Here is a 23,285-nt window from a genome sequence, read left to right as displayed (position 1 = left end):
TATCATGTCTGTGCCTATGTTTCTTTCTAATATAATGTGAAATTAGTTGGCATCTGATTTGCAATTTACTCTATCAATATATTACTTTTGATATAATAAATTCTATAATTGATTAAGCCTGTGAAAATTATTAAAAAAATGAATATTTATCTTGTTAGAAAACACCTGACAAGAGGAAATTCCAACCCAAATCGAATCTTTAGTTAGACATGAATTGATTACATAACAAATATGATATGCTTATGATGTGATTGCAGAATAGTTCAAGAAGAGTGACAAGTCACGTAATGTATGTACAACAATTGCAACACAATTTAATCGATTTGACTAAAGTTGATTCGGATAAAAAAGAATTCCACACAGCGTTCCCCCACCCAAACACACACATTCAAAAGCAAACAAGTGTAGTTATATATCCTCAAAAAAGGAGACAAAATTGTAGAATGATAAACTAGTTGGTGAACATAAAAACAACCAAGCGCTAGTTGAAGAAGATGAACGTAAGCAGCAGGGAAAGAGATGATGAATCAGAAGCAGATGAAGAGATGAAGATTGAGGATCCTCAACATTCCCCAAAATCATCATCATGGAAAAATATGTATCCTTTCAGGTCATTGGGAAATTACTACTCTAGGCAAGAGTCTTTTAGCATTAGCAGGATTGGAAGTGGGAGAGTGCTCTCCCATGGATGCATTATTCATCCTGAAAACTGGTAAGGTTCTGTTGTCTACCTTAGTCCAGATACTCCTCCATGGCTTCAAGTATTGGAGCACGGTTCAGAGTATCGGTGGACAGGTCAATCTAGGAACATCTCAGAACTGAACTGTGAACTGTGGATAAGATCTGATATGTTCGCTTGATGAGTTATTGTGTATACAGTGAATGTCTGTTTGGTGTTACTATTAGCTAAGTACTTTCCATGATAAGTTTAAGTTTGATAATAATATTTTGTTTAATTTTTATCCTCAAAACTTATTATTGTATACCAAGGAGTAATAATGTTTTTCTTATTGGGTATCGTTTTTTAGAATTCTCCTGCTTCTTTTGGGAATTATTTAAGCAACCTATAACATTTTTATTCCATATCACTTGATAGTACCCCCGACATGCTCCAACTGATCTGAAACAATACCTTTTAATACTATCACCAACACAGCAAATTTTTTTATCTATGTCTACTGGTTAATTATGCAGATTCATTCACCTTTTGCATAACAAAGTAACACTCGTAGATCTATAATTACAAGTACAAAAACTCATTTCTTAAGTTGTTATGTCATCAACAAACAATAAGCTACAGACAATAAACAAACAAGAATAGTAAGAAGAAGAAGAAGAAGATTTTGAGTAGATGAGTACATACGAAATGCAGGTGGTACGTTGCATGGACACATTTCATTCTGATATGGGCAGTGTACTCCTCCTTCTTCACCCCAGTGGAATTCGCATTCTTCAGAGGCCTGCCAGAGAAATTTTTCCTTCTTGACATCGCCGGCCAGTTCGCCTTCCTCATCGACATCGTCCTCTCCTTCTTTGTTGGATACCGGGACCCCCATTCTTACTGCCTTGTTCACAATCCCAACCTCATTGCCATCAGGTCGGCTATTTGTCAATTCACTTATCTTTAGTGCATGAATTTTTCTTGAAATCTGATAGGATGTTAATGCTGTCTTTAGGTACCTGAAATCTCGGTTTCTTGTTGATCTTCTAGGCTGCTTGCCTTGGGATGCCATATACAAGGTACAGAGTGCAACCAACTACATGTACTTAATAATCTGTTTTCTTGGCTTAACTGCAAAGACATGTTGATGTATTAACATAGGTGTATTTGTTTCTGTTGTTCTACACGTTTCACCATGTGTCTTATAATTTCTGAACAAGTTAGTGTGACGTGATCAGGCTTGCGGCAGAAAGGAACTAGTAAGGTATATGCTATGGATTAGGCTAAGCCGGGCGCTTAGGGTGACAGAGTTTTTTGAGAAGCTGGAGAAAGACATTCGTATCAACTATCTCTTTACAAGGATCGTGAAGCTTTTTGTGGTTGAATTGTACTGCACGCACACGGCTGCTTGTATATTTTACTATCTGGCCACCACTCTTCCTCCATCAGAGGAAGGTTATACGTGGATAGGAAGTCTACGAATGGGTGACTATAGTTATGCAAACTTCAGGGAAATTGATCTTTGGACACGTTATATAACAGCACTATATTTTGCCGTTGTTACCATGGCAACTGTTGGTAAGCTCCTTTCATCTGCTCTCTGAACTCAGATAATCAAGTTAATTGTTAGTTGGACTAGCTGTTCAGACAATCACAAGAAAACCACTCAATTCGGAAGAATTACACTAGCTACTCCCCGAAGTTATGTTTTGTATCTAGATTCTCTCCTAATGATCTCACAATGCTGTGTAATTATTTAAAATTGAGGGGTCTTTTGAAATATTCCTGAACCTCATGGACCTCAGTGTAATTATCCCTTCTGCATTTGGGTCGGTTTGTCTGGAGAGCATAATCTTTCAAGTCCTGATGTTGCCAAATTTTTGGGTTGAGATGGAGGGAACTTGGGGAGATCTATTGTTAGGGTACATAGGGTTATTTGTAATACTGTTAATTGGATGTAGCTATAAATTGTCTTAAATGAGGGCATGAACTAGTGTTGCTCTTGGCAGGATGGTAAAGCTACTTCATCCTTTGGAGGCTGATTCAGTGCATTTATGATGCAGGCTATGGTGAAATTCATGCAGTAAATACAAGGGAAATGATATTTGTGATGATGTACGTGTCATTCGACATGATTCTTGGTGCTTATTTACTGGGCAACATGACAGCATTGATCGTCAAAGGATCCAGAACAGAAAGGTTTAGGGATAAAATGGCAGAACTCATCAAATATATGAACAAAAACAAGCTGGGAAAGAACATAAGCAAAGAGGTAAAAGGCCATGTCCGATTACAGTACGAAAGCAATTACACTGATGCAGCTGCTCTTCAGGACCTTCCACTTGCTATACGAGCAAAGGTTTCGTAACATAACATTGTCCATCCTTGTCTTAATGTTATTGCACGGAAATCTTGAAATAGTACATTACTCAATTTCCTTCCAATTTCTTGCTGTTGCAGATATCAAACAAATTATATGAGCCCTACGTTAGAGAAATTCCTCTCTTCAGAGGTTGCTCAAACGAGTTCCTCAAGAAAGTGGTAAGACATGTTTAAATCCCCCCCCGGCGTGCATGCACGAAAGAGTAAACCTCCCAAACAAAACAAACTCATTTTTCATCAGAACAGATATGTTTCATTTTTTGTGTTTGTATTCAGGCAACTAGAGTACATGAAGAGTTTTTTCTTCCTGGAGAAGTGATTATCGAAGGAGGAAGCACAGGTGATCAGCTTTACTTCCTATGTGACGGTAAACTGGTACGCTTTTTCCTAGCCAGTAATAAAAAAAAATAACTACATTGATTCCTTAAAAACAGTTACTAACCAAGTCAGAAAATGGTGCAGGATGAAGTAACAAGTCCTGAAGACTCACGCTCAAAAGAATCTCTTCCTAGTATACAAACACACAGTTCAATAGGAGAGATTTCTGTTATTTGTAATATCCCTGAACCTCGTACTCTCCATGCAACCGAATTGTCGAAGCTATTACGTATAGACAAGCAAGCGCTTGTAGAAGTCATTGAGATATACCTTTCAGATGGGCGTACCATCATTAATAATCTGCTTGAGGTCAGTTGGTCTTGTGCTCTTGTTTTTCGTTTAACTTGGGATGAGTTCTTGAAATGAGTCTTGAAATTTCCAGGGAAGAGAATCTGACGTTCGAAACAAGATACTGGAGTCTGCTATAGCCCTGCAGATTGAGAAACATGAATCGGAGTTGGCTATGAGATTGAATTGTGCTGCCAATGATGGAGATCTGAATCGACTACAACATTTAGTTGAAGCAGGAGCAGATCCCAATAAGATGGATTATAATGGACAATCAGCTCTGGTATTTAAACCTATGACTCTATGTACTTGCATATGATAGTATTGTTTCTGATAAGTCTGTGTCCTAAAACTGCTTTGGAGTAGAAATTCTCTGCACTTTTGCCCAATACCTTGATAAGGAAAAGAAGAGTTCTGAAGTATCAGATCTTATATCAGGAGATTTAAGTCATCTGTGGTGTCTTACTGCAATACTAACTCATAAAGATAGGCATTGCCTTTCTACCATGTGTCTTGTTTCCACGTCGAGTTAAACCAGTTTATCTAACCTATTTATGCCGAAGTGTTTCTCATCATGTAATACAAAGACACAGTTTGGATTTGCACTTCAATTTCAAATTAGAGTTTTGTCATGTATTCCACTTCATATATACACTCCATGTGTATCAATCTATAGTGGAATACAAGATAAAATACCAATGCAGTAGCTGCAATCTCCATAATAAACATGGTGAAGTCTACCTTCTATGTGTTTGTATAGAACAAGCTTTCTTCTGTCAACTTCAAATTGCACTACTTAAGCTCCACAATGGAACACGAAGTATGTATTGCTCTTGAATATTTGCACCTCAGTCCCAGTTACTGTTAGAACTCTTGATAAAGACTCGGTCAAAGAGGTTATGAGTGACAAGCTAAAAATATATGAATTCATCCTTAGCTTCCATTCCAATTCACCTTCTTGCAGCATCGTGCTGCATCCAAGGGATACGGGGATATCATTCAGTTTCTTGTCCAAAAACAGGTGGAGATCAACCCTAAAGGTAAATTTCTTACTGGCTAATTGACATCTTTAGCATTGATAGAAAGCAACTAACAACAAAAAACTTATATTCGGCTTTGATCTTCTTTTAGATCATTTTGGAAGAACCCCATTATTCGAAGCCATCAAGAATGGTCATGATCATGCTGCATCATTGCTGGTAAGAGCTGGGGCTTCCTTGTCTTTTGACGATGCTGGGAATTGTCTTTGCAAGGCAGTTGCAAGCAAGGACTTGGACTTCCTGAGAAGGCTTTTGGCTAATGGGATTAACCCTAACTCCAAGAATTATGACCTTCGAGCACCACTGCACTTAGCTGCATCAGAAGGGTTGTATTCAGAGTCTATTTTACTCTTAGAAGCAGGGGCAAGTGTCTTTGCAACAGACAGGTATTCAATCAGATTTCCGTATAAGCATCTAATTATGAAATACAATTCATTTACTTTATTCAGTGGTTCGGTTTTCCCCAGAAATCATATTTGGATACAGCAATAATTAGCTCAAGATTTTAGATCCATCTTCTCTCTTTTTGCAGATGGGGCAGAAGTCCAATAGACGAAGCTCGCATTGGTGGAAACTGTGATCTACTTAAACTGCTAGAAGATGCAAAGGTTACTCAGATGTCAGAATTTTCTTGCTGCTATGAAAGAAGTCAAGGTATGCATGCATGTGTGTGTGTATACACACACAAGAAACCACTTTCTTGTGTTGGGTGGGGGGGCTGCTGGGTGGATTTGTTTTGCTTTGGCTAGCAGACATTCAATCTCGAGTGTAAAGTGGTAATTTGGGTGATTCTGGTATTTTTTTGGTAGATCAACTGACAAGAAGGAAATGCACAGTTTTCCCTGGATTTCCATGGGATCACAGAGATGGAAGAAGCCTAGGAGTTGTTTTATGGGTTCCTGAAACAATTGAACAGCTCATTAAGACGGTGAAAGAGCAGCTAAGTTTTCATGGCGGCTCCTGCTTATTATCAGAGAACGGGGGCAAGATTCTTGATGTGAGCATAATCTTGGATGATCAAAAGCTGTTTTTAGCAAGTGATGAATTGCAAATATCAACATGAGCATTGATATAATCAGGTCATCCTCAGCCAGTTCAACAGTTCCTGCCAGCTTCTTATACAGGAACTTTCAAACTGCAAGTATGATAAATTGATAGCGGATGACCATCCCTTACTTTAAGTCGATTAAGGGCGTTCTAAATTGATGAGGAATAAGATGCAGAAAAAGCCACAGAACCCATGCTATAATATAACTATCACGAATTTGAACTATGCTCATCCCTGTTAAACCTGTGTCCATCAGTGGTCTTAGCTCCATCTACACCTCACTGTTTTGAGTTTGATAGTAGCATAATAGAACAGAAAAGGTGCAGAAAACAGTTCTGATTTCCCAGAGCAAACAACAAAAATAAAAGGATCACCCACTAGACTTTCAATGTCATCAAAATGCAAAATCAGCAGCCACACAGTCCATCAAATATCTTTCACCTATAGTTCTTCCTTTATCATTATCTTTTTTGTTTTCTCATAACAAACTAAGCAATTGTCTAGACTGAATATGAAACAAAATTCGGTCTTTCGATCATGTTATCAATATAAGAAGCATAGCTTACCAAACACATCACTGTAGAGAAAATCACAAAAACAAAAACTAAAATGTCCTCGCAGTCAAAATGAGAGAACAACACCATTTTGAACACACTAAATACATAGTTAGCGCATCATTTTTCAAGCAGTCAGTAATACAAAATTCCAGTTTAGCAAAATGCGGATATTTGAGCATGAAACAACACCAAAAGGTACAGTCATAACGCCGCGAGAGCATAAGTGAAGCAAGAACTTTAGCCATTGCTTTCCTTCTTTGAAGCAGAGAGGTTTCTTCGACTTTCGAAGCGAGGGGTTTGAATTTTGGACCTCCACATGTATTTATGTATATGAGCTTGGGTCTTCTCCTCCAAAAAAAGATGAACTTGGGTCTTCAACGGTATTTTCATAAGTTTAGGTGGTAAAATGAAAGTAGTTGGAGGAAGCAAAGTCAAGCGCGTATACAGTTGAGGGGGCAAACTGTTATTCACCCTTCATCAAAAGACCGACTGAAGGAACCAAGTAAGAACCTTCTTCAACCTTGCCCATTAAGCAAAAACCAAGAAAGAAATTCGGTTCGTAACCTCGTCGCAAGCCTAAAGAACGAATTTAGTCACAATCCCTCGGAAAGCTCTCTCTAAATTCCGAGCAAATGGCGTTGCAATGGATGATTCTGGCGTACGTTGTGGCGGCAGAGGCAGCGGTCGCGATTATCGTGACACTGCCGTCGCCGAAAGCAGTAAAATCTCGTATTGTGTCACTGGTCTCGCTCATTCTGCAGCCCTCACTTTTTATCATACCCTTCTCCGCTTTTCAGCTTCTGGGTATGCGATTTTCTTCTCTTTCTCGAAATGGGTATTTGATTTATTATGATATTTGGGCTTTCATTCCAACAATTTCAAGTGGATTATGCTTGTTTTCCTCAATTTTTTTTTTCGATGGTTGCTAGATATATATTGGAAGAATGAGCATCGATTAATGTGTTCTGGGGAGACCTGCACTGCTGCTGAAAGGGATCGACATGAGAAATCGGTAATTAATTCTTCCTTTCTTCTGTTCTATTCTGTTAATTCTTTTGGGGGTTTTGTTTTTCATGGAAGTGAGTATTGATGTAACTGAGAATACGTTGTCATGTGCAGCAACTGTTCTGCTTGTGGAAGAATTTATGCATGTTCCGAAACTAGACATTAAGGCTTATAGAACTCAGAACAGCGTGTGTGTGTTCTTAGGTGTAAATATATTAATGCTTCTTATATGGTGTCTGTAAATCCACTTAAAAGCACGGTGCCGCAATGTAGAAGGGGGATCGTTTTGTTCTTTTATAGTTCTAGTATCCTTCTGAATTTTGTTTGAAGGCCTTAGTCAGATTTTCCACCCACTATGCTTGGAAATATGTTTAAATGTTTCTGAAGGATGGGTTTCACCATCCATACTATTCCGCTTGTAATATTGTCAATTTTCAGCATTGAGTTCTAGATGTAAAAGTGTAGTACAACTATGATTTAAAAACCGGGACATGTTACGTAAGCATACATAAATTTGAGGCCAAACGTAGGAAAAAATTAAATTAGATTTTCTAGAGATGGACATCTTCTAGCCTTCTTGTATTAGAGGGCCAGTGGCAGCCTGATTGCTTGAAACATTTACACTTGTCTGAGTTCTCTTTTCATGAATGTATTTTACTACATTGTGTCAGATTTAGCAATGGAAGTATTTGTAACGGTGCCTGGAGAACTCTGAAGTACAGTATTCTAGCCTTTGCCACATTTCTTTGATGATATGTGCTTCATGGAGATAATTATCTTGTTCTTGTGTTGCAAATTTTCCTTGTAACACCTTTTCCCAGTAAAACTGAGTCCTAATCTAATCTCCACAATAAGATGCTTTGCTCTTAATGTTTTGTATCCTGCCATGTCGTTTGATCATTTCCTGTTTGCTTATCTGATTGGCTGCAAACCTTACTTATCCTAAGAGGCTAAGAAGGGAAAAAGAAAACATTTATCATTTATGTCTCTGCATCGTTTTGCTAATGTACATGTCCACTTTCTTTATCTGATAGCAAAGTGATTCAAGAAATTTGATGAAGACACCCAATCAAGGCAACATCCTATACCAGTGCATCTGATCTATGTTTTGCTGGTTCCTTGTTTAAGTGTTTAGTTTCATCTTTTTCTGAATTCTTGGAGTTTATGGCATATTCTTATTGTTGTCGCTTGTTGTTTCAGATATCCTGTGGTAAACTAAGGATTCATTTAAAAAAACACAAATGGCTTAAGATGAAGTTATACCTCTCTGTATTTCACAACAACTGCAGCTTAGATGTTATTTGTTGACATTACACCAGTGACCCAATACCTTGTGCTTCCTTGTGGGAATTTTCTTCACATAATCAGTTTATTCCTTGTCCCATTCTGTGGTAGTCTGGTGTTAGGATGCTGCTTTGTAAGATTATTTGCACTTTTGTTATATACCCTCTTGGCCATTTGTGATGTTAATCTCTGTTGTTGATATTCACTTGCAGATCTACAAGGCTCAAAGGAACGCCGTCTTATGTGTTTCTGCATGCCTTCTTTATTGGTAGATAAATGACTCAGCAATTCTAGATTCATATCTGGCTAGAATCTTGAACTGTTTCTTTCACTTTTCTTACACGCCTGCTTTAAAATGCTGGACAGGTGCATCTACCGCATCTGCAAGTATCATCGGGATATCCAGAGCATGGAAGAAGTCGAGAAGAGATACAAAGAAGAGTAGCTTTCTCATCTATTATGTTTTTCCAGACTTCCTGTACGTGAGGCTAGTAACAACTATGTGGAAGAGTTGAATAATGGTAGTCTTGCTGATACAACGTCGGATGTACTTATGACTAGTGGTGCTGTTTCCTATATGAATGTATTTACTTACTGCTTTCAGTTGTCCTGCATCCTGTTGTCAAATCTGCAAGTAGAGCGCACTGTTTTCCTTGAAAAATTATTCCTCGTGGCTGCATAGTCTGTATGTTCCTCTCATTTTCTTGTCAAACCAAGTTATTATTTTGGAGCCACTCTTTACTCGTAACGCATGTCATAGCTGTTGCTTAATTTGGCGTTTAGAATGTTACAAAAATACCAATACGGTCTTAACATGGTGGTCGAGGCTCGAGTCCTACACACAAGTATGGGACCATGGGTTTGAGTTTTATGATTCATTCTAATTTGTTATTTCCTTTTTATAATTGGATTGTTATTAAGTTTTGATTTTTGCTATTGGCTAAGTTTTTCAAAATCCTTAAAACTTGATATTTTGAGTAAAATTTGCTACTTTACAAATATCATATCTATTGTAATTGTCAAATTTTATTTCTTATTTAATTATATTTGTACATCATATCAAGCATCAATTATTGTTATGAATTGATTTTAGGTCCAAACATATACTGTCTAAAGATGCTTCTCAGTTTTCTTGTTGAATGCATATAAATTATTTCAAAAAAAGTAAAGATAATAAGATAATTACACAATTGTGGTAGACATCCAGATGTCAAAATACCAATAAGAGAATTATATAAACTACTAAGGATAACATGATAAGAGTAGAATATCATAATTCGGAAGTAATTGAATATAACTTTTCTACTTTATAGTTCGAAGAAGGGGATTTTTGCAAATGTTCAAAACACCTACTTATTAGCTTAATTTTCAAAATAAGTTTATTGATGAAATTTATCAATTTTTACCACTTCATAATTTTACAACTTTATCTACAATTTTTTATCGTCATAAAAATACTAGTTCTTGCAAACGAATTTTAACTTGTAAAAGAAGATACAAGTTGAGTCAGCGAAAATTGGATCGTTTAAAAATAAAATCAAAAAGTAAAAAAAAAAAATTTTAAAAAAACTAAAATCCACTTAAAATAATTAAATTAAACAAATCAAGAGAAGATGATGAAAACAAAAAATAGTCCTTTGGTTGTTCAATAAAAATGTATAAACAGGTCTTGATAGAGAATTAGATGTTGTGATTAGGAAAAGTTCCCAAAGCGTCAAGAGAAAAATAAAAAGAAATATTTAAAAATCTGCGACACTCTTCCACCCCCAACCCCTCTCATAACCTCGATCGCACCCAAACCCCCTCAGCCCCCCAAAATCCACCCCCATCCCCCGCGCATTTTACTGAAGAAGAAGATGGAACACGGTGACGAAATTGGCGGAGAACATCAGGAGAAACATGATGATGAGGGAAGACACGATGACGAGGTCACACTTTTCATTTTAATTCTTTGTCCCTTTCCACAAAGTGTGCGTTTCAGTTTGTTGTCTGTTTAATTAAACCCTTGCTTCGATTTTGGATGCTGAGTGACAGCCTACTTGACATGAGGGCCTTCTTATTTTTTTAGTTTTTTTTCTTCTTTGTAATGTTAAAATTGAAGGTGAAGTACTTTTGTTGTTGTTTATTGATTCTGTTTGTGATAATTTGTTGTTTCTGCAAAAAGTTAAAACTCTCCCAGTATCCGGTGCAGGAAGCTGCTGCTCGTCTCGAGGAATTTAAGAAATCCGTTGAAGCAAAGATGGCGCTGCGGCAGAGTAATTTGAACCCTGACAGGCCTGGTAAGCGTTCTATTTGAGAGAATAAGTTGAGCTTCACAGACAATTACTGAGGAAACTTTTGTTCTTCTGTTTATGTGGATTGTCAGTGCGGCATTTCAAGTGCCAAATCATTCTGCTTAAAGCTGATACATTGTGAGGTTATGCATAGAGTAACTAAGAGCTCTGGGATAACTGTAGTGCGCACCTGTGTTACTTTGACTAATTGCAAACATCTCCTTTATTGATTTCGAATTACAATGTGCTCCCTTTGTTATTTATCTGCGGCTCACATTCACCCCCTTCTGGGAGTCAAATTAGAGCAACTTTAATGATTGCATCATCTAATTCTATAAGCTTTCCGGAGTGCCCTTGTATATTTTGGTCTTGTCAAATAATTACGCGCTGTCATCCAAAGATATATACTTACCTTTGTAAGATAATGAACCTAGCTTTCTAGTTGCTGTAGACTTTATTCCTTACAAACACCCATAGTTACAAAAGCTAACTGTAACTTATGGCTATGGCTACAGACAGGGATATGGAACGTCTTTGTCAGGATTTCTTAGGATCTAATTTAAATGTGAAGAGAATTTCATACCTCTGCTCTTTTGATGCTTTGTTGCTAGCACCAACTTCTAGTCATATTCGCTTTTATAAAATTAACAGTAGTGAAATTTCCAGTCCTTCCTCTGCTGCTATAATTCGACTATGCTACTCTGTGGCCTTCAGAGTCTGATGGCCCTTTAAACTTGAGTAGAACCTGTAGAAAATCAACATTCTTCAAAAACACAAACTTTAGTGTTGACATGTATTATATCTTCTCTGGGATGGGAAGTCTCTTGCATTAAGTGTTGATTTATCTGCTTGTCTATTCCAGACTCAGGCTTTCTCAGGACGTTGGATTCTAGCATCAAGCGCAACACAGCAGTCATTAAAAAATTAAAGCAGATCAATGAAGAGCAGAGAGAAGGTTTAATGGATGAATTGCGCAGTGTCAATTTAAGCAAGTTTGTCAGTGAAGCAGTAACCGCAATCTGTGATGCAAAGCTTAAATCTGCTGACATACAATCTGCTGTACAGGTGACCATTCATTTTGTTGATTTTGCATTTGATCAACTGCTCCTGGAGTTATAATGTGTATCTTGGATTCAGTTACTCATAGATCTGACAGTGTCTGCTTATGAGAAGTAGCAATTACTAGCTAACTGAACTTGTGGGTATGCTTGTATTGAGTCTAGGCTGCTTTATGATGGCTGGTTTATCACTCAGTCTCTTTTCACTATTCAAAATTGAATTGTTGATTTTAGTTAGGACTGTTACATTCTAACGTTTCCATTGTGGCACATTTCATCAAATTCTTAAATGTATTCTACACGTCAGACTCTTTTCAGTACCACACAGAATGGCAAAAATACTATACCTTATTCCATAATTTCAACATTGTTCATGAAATTGAGAAGTCTTACCAATAGATTTGATAATAGTTCCTCCCTGTTCAATCTCATCAAGTCTTCTTTTTGGCTTTATACAAACTGAGAGTATGAACAAAAAATACTTACAAATCTTTTGGTACGTTGAGTCTCATTCCTCATGTCACTATGATTTGAGCGTTTAGTTCCTTATTGTTTTGTCTCCTTTGTTCAACTTTGGGTTTTAGTAGACCACTAATCTATGTTGATTAATAATGAGGTTGATTATTTTGATTATCTATTTAAATATAAAGAATAATAATAATAATCATAATTTACAAGAGAGGGTTACCCAATATGTTTGATCAGGAAATTTACCCTGCAGTAGTAGTGTATATTCGAATGATACCAGGATATATGTACTTTGTACTGTGTAGAACAAGCAAGAAATGTTAAGAGAATTGACACACCTACACCTTCTTTGGTATTTCCATATTCCATGTGTATTTTGTAGAAGTTATTACTTCTAGAAGAAAAGGTGACTGGACACAATGAAGAAGCTTTATCCAATAAGAAATTGTGGTTAATAGTGGCGGTGAAGTTCATTTCTTGAGAACATTATGCAAATACTAGGTTAATGACTTTCATCTTTGATGTAAATAGTTACCATATCTACATTGTGTTATTAACAAAATATTATTGACATGAGTATTAGATTTTGGATGGCTCTATGCTGTTAATATTTTTCTGCCTTGTATATATGCTTGCATTTTCCGTTACAACTGTTCCACATAAATAAGATTTTTTGTCGCCCATAAATATAAGCTTTCTAATTCTCATGGTAACACTTGGATTGAAGAACTTGGATTTGGAAAAGGCTTTGGGCCTTGAAGAATTTCCAATCCATTAATTTTAAAACAACCCACTTATGGGAAAACAACAATGAGTTGGTGAAGAATTTCATCTTTATATTTTACATCATTATGAATTCAGGTAATAACTCATATCATTCCAACTGTTTCAATTACATGATTTGAAGTCCATCATAATGATCCAAAAATAGCAAAAAAGTTGCCATAACTTTGCAGTCCTATTCACTATCAGACATCATAACTTTTATCAGCTCCTTTTACATTTGTTTTGCTTGGCTTGATCCCAACTGAATTATTTCTGATAAGATTCCTCTGGCATCAGATTTGTTCTTTGCTCCATCAAAGGTACAAGGACTTCTCGCCCAGTCTTGTTCAAGGTCTCTTAAAGGTCTTTGCACCTGGAAAATCTGCAGAGGATTTAGACGCAGACAAAAATTCAAGGGCCATGAAGAAGCGGAGTACTTTGAAGCTCCTTTTGGAACTTTACTTTGTTGGTGTTGTAGAAGATAGTGGCATCTTTGTAAATATCATTAAGGATCTAACAAGCACCGAGCATCTGAAAGATCGTGATGCAACCCAGGCAAATTTGTCTCTTCTTGCTAGTTTTGCTCGGCAAGGAAGGTTTCTTCTGGGTCTTCCACTAACTGACCAAGATATTCTTGAAGAGGTAGAACTTATATATGTTGTAATTTGTTACATGCTATATGGTGAATTTTGAATTTGCTGATTTACCTTCTGCTGTTTGGCTGAGGTCTCTGATTAACTATTATTTTTTTAACTAAATCGATAGATGTCGTGGCTTCACCTGGATTGCTATTCATTAACCTTGTTGTTTGAATCCGAGACTGAGATATACTTGATCGTCAGCTGTCTACATGATATCTGCCAGATGTCAGATGTATAGTTTCTTTATGCTTAAATTGATAATAGTTATTTGGTGTTCTCTTCCTTGGATGACCAGTCTCTTGATAAATGTGTCTCCTGGTTAAGTTACATATCTTTTTCACTTCCTCATAAATATGGTTGGTCTATGAAACTGCTATTTCTTCATGTGGCATAATTTAAATCATGGTCCATCTTTAACTAATGATGCAAAAGGAACAGTGTCACCTTCCAACAATGACACAGATGTATAAACTATCACTGATCAAGTTGGCTACATGCTCAAATCTTGTAAGCTATGGCTCAGGATGGTTTCTGTAGCCAAAAGGATTGCCTGTGTTTGTGTGCAGCATATTCTATGCTGGAGTCTTGACTGCACTGATTTGTATGTCTAATCTCAGTTTATATAATCTGTTAATCATTTTTGTGGTTTTTAATTGATTTGTTTGCGCTGGTGTCAATATCTCACAGTTTATGAAGGGTCTTAATATTACACCAGACCAGAAAAAATTCTTCCGCAAAGCATTTCAAACTTACTACGATACTGCTGTGGAACTTCTTCAGGCTGAACATGCTGTAAGGAAATCATTACCTTTATGGAGTTGAATATTTGTGTTAGATGTCTATTTTCTTATTTATTTGTGTCGGAAGATGTTATCTTTTATGGATGTCCTGGCTATTTACTCCTTTGTCTTTTTGATTCTAAATGGTAGTCACTTCGCCAAATGGAGCATGAAAATGCAAAGATTTTGAATGCCAAAGGTGAATTAAGCGAGGAAAATGCCTCTTCATACGAAAAGCTGCGGAAATCACATGACAATCTAAGTCGTGGCGTCTCCTCGTAAGTTGATTGTGAATATGGCTTTTTAGACTTGTATACAGTATTGCACTCATTATTTACTTTATGGATGCCCCTTTATTTGCTTGTGTCATTACTTTTTGTCTTTTTACCTGTGCTTGTTCTGCACTTCTGCAGTTTTGGACTTCTCTTTTGCCAGGGTGAATTATTGTTAATTCTTTTGTTCTATAGTTTAGCGGAAGCACTTGATATGCAACCTCCTGTGATGCCAGAGGATGGTCATACAACCAGAGTCACATCAGGAGAGGATGTTTTATCTCCTGTTGCAGGAAAAGATTCTTCTGCACTTGAAGCCCTATGGGATGATGAAGACACTAGAGCTTTCTACGAATGCCTTCCAGACCTTAGGTAGCTGGTTAATGATTTAATCTTGCATTCTTCCTAAATGAAACAATGTGACTGAGATTGTTGATTGGTTTGCTTGTTTAGAGCATTTGTTCCTGCAGTGTTGCTGGGAGAGGCAGAACCAAAGTTGACTGAGCAATCTTCAAAGACACAGGAACTACCAATTGTAAGACCTTTACCTTACTTTTTTCCACTAATAGTTGTTTGGTAACCTTTGACTTCTTTTCCTTCAAGTTTCTCTTCTGGCTTTTCTGCAAGAAGAAACTAGTTATATCATTTTGTTAGCTATATATGATGGGTGATTGCCAATAATGATTATGTGGTGCTTGTAATTAGCTCCTCTGCCAGCAAACTATATGAAGAAAGTACTAAGAAATAACACATTCATGCCCCTTGTATGGTATATGTTTCATTTGTCATTTTCTTTGGCTAAGGGTTGGAAGGACCGAGTGGTTGGCTGAGGGGGAATAAAGCCTGTAAATCCTAATGTGAAGCTGCATATTGAAAAATTCAATTGCCACTTTCAATCTCTAAAAAGGGGAAAAAATCCTAGCTATATTCTTTTCTAAGGATTTCTTTGTCACGTCTGGATTGCTAGTTGTGCAAGCTGCTTAAGATATAGTCTTCCTAATATGGTGCTGCATTCAAGGCTGTTCTCTGTTTTATGGTATCATTACCTGACCAAGATGGTAATATGGCACTCCTACCATCCTGCATAGGATGCTTCTTGAACTAATTTGAGAGGGTTTTCCTATTCCAGCCTTCTCATTGCTTTGCTATGTTATTTTCAATATCTTGTGATGCTGAGATTTATTACTGTTGGTCTGGTAGCTGACATGAATATTTCCTTCGAAGGATACGGCTCCTGAATCTGACAAAGGTCAGGTAGCTACACAAGAAAGTCCCGAGGTTTCTTCTGATTCTGGAATTGTACTGGAAGATAAAGATGGCAAAGATAAGGATAAAGAAGAAAAGGACAAAGAGAAGGGAAAAGAGAAGGATGCTGAAAGAAGAGTAGAAGGTGAAAAGGATCGAACTAAAGGTCTTGATGGAACAAATCTTGAAGGTTTGCTGCATAGGCTTCCCAGCTGTGTGAGCCGTGACCTGATTGACCAGTTGACTGTAAATCTCATCATTCTTTCTCAAGCTTCTTGTAACTTCTCCCTGGTCATTTTTGCAGCAAACAGATATTAAGCTGAAGCTCTTACTATAAGTCATATGTATTTTTCAGGTAGAGTTTTGCTATTTGAATTCAAAGTCCAATAGGAAGAAGCTTGTGAGGGCTTTGTTCAATGTTCCAAGGACATCTCTGGAGCTGTTGCCATACTATTCACGCATGGTTGCTACGCTGTCTACTTGTATGAAAGATGTATCAACCATGCTCTTACAGTTGTTGGAAGAAGAATTCAACACTTTAACAAATAAGAAGGTGACTACAGCAGATTCACAGGCACTATGTTCAAACTATAATGTATTCTTTTCTATATTATTATTCTATTACATTGCAGGATCAAATGAATATTGAGACAAAAATCAGGAACATCCGGTTTATTGGAGAACTATGCAAGTTTAAGATTGCTCCAGCTGGCCTTGTTTTTAGCTGTCTAAAGGTAATGAAACAAGTTTCTTACATATGCATGGATTTTTTCCAAAACTCCCCTTCTCTCTCTCCCCCCCCCCCCTAGATATATTATCTGTCACGCATACCAAAGTTATGCTTTTGTTGGTGTGTGGGGATCTTATTTGCCCAAACTATCATGTTTTATATCTTTGCTGGTATATCGAGTCTTCTGTCCCATCAGTTTGGACATTATAGATTTTGTTTTCTGATTTTTGTTAAATGCGACACATTCAACTATTGGCCTTTTGGGGTATCCCACTTTTCTTTTGATTTATTGTTGAAGTAAATATGCTGTTGTGATGAATCAGTTCTGAAAAGAATTCCAATTATAATGCATGTTTGTTCAGTTTGATTGGTGGATGAATTATTATCAGTCTGAGAGTTTCTCTGATTTCAGGCTTGTTTGGATGATTTTACCCATCATAACATTGATGTTGCTTGCAATCTCCTGGAGACATGTGGTCGCTTTCTTTACCGGTCTCCTGAGACCACTGTGCGCATGTCGAATATGTTAGAGATACTGATGCGTTTGAAAAATGTAAAAAATTTGGATCCCCGTCAGAGTACCTTAGTGGAAAATGCTTATTACTTGTGTAAACCACCAGAAAGATCGGCTCGAGTCTCTAAAGTTCGTCCTCCTCTGCATCAGGTAGTTTTCCTATGCCTGGGCATTTGTTATTTTCCATATTATGGACAAATGGTTTAACCTTGTATATGGCCTGTTTCACAGTATATTAGGAAACTACTTTTCTCGGATCTTGATAAGTCTTCGATCGAACATGTGCTGCGACAGTTACGTAAGCTACCTTGGAACGAATGCCAGCCATACCTTTTGAAGTGTTTTTTGAAGGTTCACAAGGGCAAATATGGTCAAATTCATTTGATTGCATCACTCACTGCTGGTCTGAGTCGATATCATGATGACTTTGCAGTTGCTGTTGTTGATGAGGTTAGTTCTTTAATGCCAGAATCGCGTGGCCAAATTTTTGGCATTTTTATCTTCAAATTTATGCAGATTGCAAATGTGAACAATTGGATTAAATAGGAAAGATATAGTGAGGTATTATCATTCCTGGTGCTGTTAATTTTTGGTTTTTAATGTGACCTTACAAACTAGCGATGTTTGTCCAGCACTTCCGTTAAAATCTAGAACTCTGTGATTGTATAAATCTTAACCTAGATATTGGTTTGATGTCTTTCATATTTGAGGTACAGTAAATAAAATTGCTGGAGTGATACATTGTATAGATTACCTTCCTTTTGGTCATTACATTTAGTTTTATCTCCTTGATGCAGTAGTCTAACAAGTTGGGCTACCTTGCTCAGTAAAGCAATACCAACCCCTTGAGTCCTTTCTGTTGTCAGGCATGATATTCTGTGGTCTTTCTTTTATGATTTAGGGAATTTAGCATTAGACTTCACAATGCTGGTGGAGCTACATTATTTTATCCTATACATAAGTTGTACTTTTAGCCAGGATCAGTCTGGTTAAACAAGATGATACATTGCAATGTTTTAAATTGCTTTATGTGAGTGTTGAAAAAGTCAGTCGTCGATTTTGTGGGCTTTATGCCTCTGGAGTTTTTGTTGTCTTTGGATAAATAGATTGTTTATGGTTCCGAAAAAAATTATTACCATATCTGTATCATTTGTCTACCTCAAGTTAATTTTCTTGCTCTCTTTGATGTTTTTCATACATGGATTTCATTGTGACCATTCTGGAACAGTATGTAATTCTTGTCGAAGTATTTTGCCGTTGTGTTGGTTCCACATAGAAATGAGAAGAAAAAGGACACTATGTTTACGTAGGGGTTGATAATGTGGATATGGCGGTCTGCCTGAGCGCGCCCCCACCCACAGAAGTTATTTTATCGATTATGGTGTTGGTTGTTACTTGTTATCAAATGAATATCTATCAAGAGATTTGATTTTATCATATAAATGACTTCTCATTCCAATGTTCTTCTTTTATGTTCCATTGATGTGATTTTATTATCCCTAAAAAAATATTTGTTCTGTGGTTCTGCATCTTGTATGCAAGATAGTTTGGGGAAATTGGATAAATATTGCTGAAGACACTTTAGGAACTATACTGAGCTATGCAATTCTGTGTTTCCATTCAGGTATTGGAGGAAATTAGACTGGGATTAGAGCTGAATGAGTATGGGATGCAGCAACAGCGCATTGCATACATGCGTTTCTTAGGGGAACTGTACAATTATGAACTCGTAGATTCATCTGTTATTTTTGATACACTCTATCTGATTCTTGCTTTTGGCCATGGGACTACAGAGGTACGAACTTATCACTTGCTATGGTAGCATTTTCTAAGATTAAATATTGAACTCCTATGATTTTAGGTTGCGTAAAATTTTTTGTTGTCTGTGACAAGTTTGACATAGAACAATTCTGTGCTTTGCATTTGATAATAAATTGGAGAATTTTTTTGAGATCAATATTTCTTTAAAATTTCGTCCTGCTAATTATTACAGAGAAGCTTATTCATTCAAGTTATATTCCTTAATTCTCCTTACAGCGACTTCAGTGAATTTAATTCTGATTGACCTTTTAATAATATGATGTTGTGCAACTACTTTTGGAATTGCACGCACTGGAACCTACAGAGGTTCTACTGTTTTGGTATCTTCTGTTACAATGTTTTTCCTGATTACTCAACTTTTTAGTTATCTTTATTGGTTGTTACATGCATGACATGATGTTTATCTATTAACTTGTGATGTCCTTTCTTCTGACGCATCTGTGATTGTTGACCTCTATTCCAGTTCACAGCATTATCTTAGTTCCATCATTCCTGAAGAACATAAGAACATCGTAGTTTACACGAAAAGAGAGCCTTGTAGGACATATATAGATATTCGAATGATGAGTAAAGCATTCATCACTGAAGTGATATAGAATGAGGATGTAAATTGTTTTATTTTGTTTATGATATTGCATGACTTGCTTCAGGGTATCAGTGTTGAACGACTGATAGCTGATTATGCATGTGAAGGAAACTAGAATGCTAATACTAATGCTTGTTTCTTGACATATACAAATTCTGAACATTACTTTGACTATACTGAATGTTATAATAAATGGGGAAATCCTGCACTGTGGAGAATGTGATTAGTGATTGTGAAATTTTCTGTCATTTGTCTCTTCATATGAAGATTTATTGAGTGTGATCGTGAAAATTTGTTGCAGTTTTATGAGTGGTTAGAAGTCCATGTTGGATGGGGGTTGTGTTATGGGATTTTTGTGGCATATCATGCCTTCACTTACCTGCTATTTATGATATTTTTACTTTGAGCAATATTGATGAGATGCTTTATTATCATGATACCAGCAAGATATATTGGATCCTCCAGAGGACTGTTTCCGAATCAGAATGGTTGTCACACTTCTTGAGACGTGTGGGCATTATTTTGATAGAGGTTCATCAAAGAGGAAGCTCGATCGGTTCTTGATTCATTTCCAAAGATACATCCTGAGCAAAGGTGCCCTTCCCCTGGATATTGAATTTGATCTGCAGGTCAGTAGTTTAGCTTGTAATCTTTCACTTTTTCTTATTGTGTTCAAGTTTAAACTATTCATATAACCTGAATTGCACTTTGCGAGTATATTGATGAATAAACTGAGGATGAATCTGATCCAGTGAGTTATTTTATTTTAATGTTGAATTTATATTTTAGTCTTTTTAGAACATGGAAATTGTGATAGGATGAGATCAATTGTCATGAATTAAATTAAGTCTAGTGGACGTCTGGTTTTCAGGGTGGGTTGTGCTTGAACCTACAAATTTTGATCCGGATGACAATTGAATAGGATCAACCAAATTGGAGGGTGGAATCTTTTCAAAATTTAGGGTATTTTAGCTTTTTAAGTATTCTTCTTTTTGAAGCAGAAAGAATTAAGCTATGGCGAAGGATTGACCTTTATCAACAGTCATTGGTTGAAGGAAAAGTATATGTAGTTTTGAAGCTTCAGGGGTGCTTTTAAAAAACTTTATTGTTTGATTTTGATGTAAATTTAAAATATATGAAATTTATTCTTCAAAACTTACTATTCAAAAGTAACACAAAAGTTAACTGGTAAGATCCAGGCACTATCCGGTTTTTCCGGTTATGACATGGTTAAGACTCATTGGTATTCTATGGGTAGGGTCCAAGTATTACCCTACCGGATGATATAACATGTTCATGCACATTATAGCCTGAATGTGTTCCATTATAATTGGTCAGGAGACTTGGATTTTTCCCAGTATTGTGTCTAGTGGTGTTAAATTTGGATTTTATGTAACCATATAATTGGCATCACACCACTGCATAATTATGCCAAGCGACAAGTTGATTCTAGGTGAGCCGTCTCTGTATTATCAGAATTTTCTCTTACTGCTTTTTCCTGTTCTATTGTGAAATTTCTCATTTGAGCATATAAATGAAAACTTTTTCAGGATTTATTTGTTGAACTGAGACCAAACATGATTAGATATTCATCCTTTGAGGAGGTTAACGCTGCTCTAGTTGAACTTGAGGAGCTTGAGCGCAGGGTTTCAACAGAAAAGGCTCAGAATGAGAAGGACTCCGAAAAACCTCCTAGCAGGGCAAATTCTGGCTCTGGCTCTGTATCTGTGAATGGACAAAGTTTTGCAAATGGCACTGAGGAAAATGGTGAACCGCATGAAGATGTTGGGGCGACCGATAGTGACTCTGGTAGTGGAACCACTGAGCACATTGATCATGATGACGAAGAAACGGATGGAGACAATCAAGATGAGGGCTGTGAAAGTGAAGATGATTATGATGATGGAGGTGATCCTGCTTCTGATGAAGACGATGAGGTACATGTTAGGCAGAGGGTGGCAGAGGTAGACCCACAGGAGGCAGCTGATTTTGACCGAGAACTGCGGGCTCTCATGCAGGCAAGATTTTATATTTATTCTTGATATTGTTATGTTGAGTTTGCATAAGTTGTATATTCCTCTGTCAAATTTTGGTGCTTGTGGCAAATTAAACACAAACAAAATGACATTTTTTACCTTTTCCCTTTTCCATTTTAGCTCACTGAACTAAAGTAATGACGTAGTCGCAAAAAAAGTTGCAGGGACTAACATAAATTATTAAATGGGGTGCAGGAAAGCTTGGATTCAAGAAAGTTGGAGTTGCGCTCACGCCCAACAATAAATATGATGATACCAATGAATGTGTTCGAGGGCACTGCCAAGGAACACCATGGAAGAGGGACTGAAGGTGAAAGTGGAGACGAGACAACAGATGAAAGCTCTGGAGGAACCAAGGAAATCCGGGTGAAGGTACTTGTAAAACGTGGCAACAAACAACAGACAAAGCAGATGTATATTCCTCGTGATTGCTCTCTGGTTCAGAGCACAAAACAGAAAGAAGCAGCTGAGCTTGAAGAAAAACAAGACATAAAGCGGCTTGTCCTAGAATACAACGATAGAGAAGAGGAGGAACTCAATGGAGGGACTCAACCACTAAACTGGACTCAAAGTGGCGGCAGGGTTACCAACAGGGGGCATACATGGGATGGACACAATAGGAGTGGTGGATCACGTCATCGGCATATTTATCATTCTGGTGCAGGGGTTTACTATGGCAGGAGAAGATAATTCCTCTGCAAGTAAAAAGATGAATGGCAATAGAAATTGAAGTCAGCTAAGTTCTATCCCTCAGTAGAGGGTTTACTACGCAGGAGAAGATATTTCCTCCCACAAGCAGATTGCAGGAAAGCAGAAGTGTGGCCACCGTTCTACTTGGCTAGCTATTTTTGGCTGAAGAATTGCTCATCGAGCTTATGGTCCTACGATGCTTGGACGTATCTTGTGTTCATATTGTTAATAGGTGATAAGATATGAAAATCACCATTGGCATCGAGGGGTTGCTTCTGAATGAGAGGTGTGAATATGGTTTGTGTAAAAGCAATATGCTAGTGGTTATCTATGTTTGGCATTTGTAGCTGCCCGATGTCAGCTGTCCTACTTGGGTGGGTTATTTGAAGAAATGTAGCTTTGTAGCCGGGAGACAACTGAACGTCCTATTTTATTTGAAGAAATGTAGCTTTGTAGCTGGGAGACAACTGAATGTCCTTCATATGTTAATACATAAATGCATTGCTGGTTTCAGAAGAATCAGAACTCTTGCATGCATATGCCTTATCAAGCAACTCTGTTCGTTCCTGTTGAGCTGCTGAATTTGAATGATTTCCACTGTTCTAACAAATGTACAACTTTTATAGTATGTAGTTTCCTAGAGAGCAGAGTTTCCACAAGCATGCTATGATGCTAATATATATTTCTGGGATCTTTTACAAGGTTTGCAAACATCTGTTCATTGAACTACTTGGCAATTCCAGCAAATATATCGTTTACTCCAA

At 37.1% G+C, this 23,285-nt stretch overlaps 3 protein-coding genes across 4 annotated transcripts; all 3 read left to right on the top strand.

The window, feature by feature from the left end:
• Positions 1-373: 373 nt before the first annotated feature.
• Positions 374-6,022, top strand: LOC105165851 (potassium channel SKOR). Its single transcript, XM_011085016.3, has 13 exons — positions 374-712; positions 1,373-1,597; positions 1,677-1,740; positions 1,900-2,239; positions 2,725-3,020; positions 3,122-3,202; positions 3,320-3,418; positions 3,506-3,730; positions 3,804-3,992; positions 4,674-4,749; positions 4,841-5,135; positions 5,282-5,403; positions 5,559-6,022. Exons 1-13 carry the CDS (start codon positions 495-497, stop codon positions 5,810-5,812), a joined length of 2,484 nt encoding a protein of 827 aa, XP_011083318.2. The 5' UTR covers positions 374-494; the 3' UTR covers positions 5,813-6,022.
• Positions 6,023-6,814: 792 nt separating this feature from the next.
• LOC105165839 (uncharacterized) lies at positions 6,815-9,377 on the top strand. Its single transcript, XM_011085005.3, has 4 exons — positions 6,815-7,158; positions 7,284-7,366; positions 8,856-8,911; positions 9,010-9,377. The coding sequence occupies exons 1-4, from the start codon at positions 6,987-6,989 to the stop codon at positions 9,086-9,088; spliced, it is 390 nt and encodes a 129-aa protein (XP_011083307.1). The 5' UTR covers positions 6,815-6,986; the 3' UTR covers positions 9,089-9,377.
• Positions 9,378-10,381: 1,004 nt separating this feature from the next.
• Positions 10,382-23,040, top strand: LOC105165822 (regulator of nonsense transcripts UPF2). 2 transcript variants are annotated; one of them, XM_011084994.3, is made up of 17 exons: positions 10,382-10,571; positions 10,835-10,922; positions 11,779-11,981; positions 13,505-13,849; positions 14,536-14,640; positions 14,778-14,905; positions 15,095-15,271; positions 15,353-15,434; positions 16,124-16,390; positions 16,500-16,697; positions 16,777-16,878; positions 17,287-17,538; positions 17,620-17,838; positions 19,013-19,183; positions 20,239-20,424; positions 21,346-21,813; positions 22,027-23,040. In XM_011084994.3, the coding sequence occupies exons 1-17, from the start codon at positions 10,500-10,502 to the stop codon at positions 22,519-22,521; spliced, it is 3,558 nt and encodes a 1,185-aa protein (XP_011083296.1). In that variant the 5' UTR covers positions 10,382-10,499; the 3' UTR covers positions 22,522-23,040. The 2 variants fall into 2 exon arrangements, with proteins under 2 accessions (XP_011083296.1, XP_011083289.1); XM_011084987.3 differs by having other exon boundaries at positions 10,384-10,571; positions 10,823-10,922.
• The last annotated feature ends 245 nt before the right edge of the window (positions 23,041-23,285 follow it).

Source organism: Sesamum indicum, linkage group LG1 (genome assembly GCF_026168435.1).
Source record: "Sesamum indicum cultivar Baizhima isolate 11 linkage group LG1, ASM2616843v1, whole genome shotgun sequence".
Lineage (NCBI taxonomy): Eukaryota > Viridiplantae > Streptophyta > Magnoliopsida > Lamiales > Pedaliaceae > Sesamum > Sesamum indicum.
The sequence above is the reverse complement of the archived record's forward strand: the minus strand, read 5'-3'. Positions and strand labels throughout refer to the sequence as shown.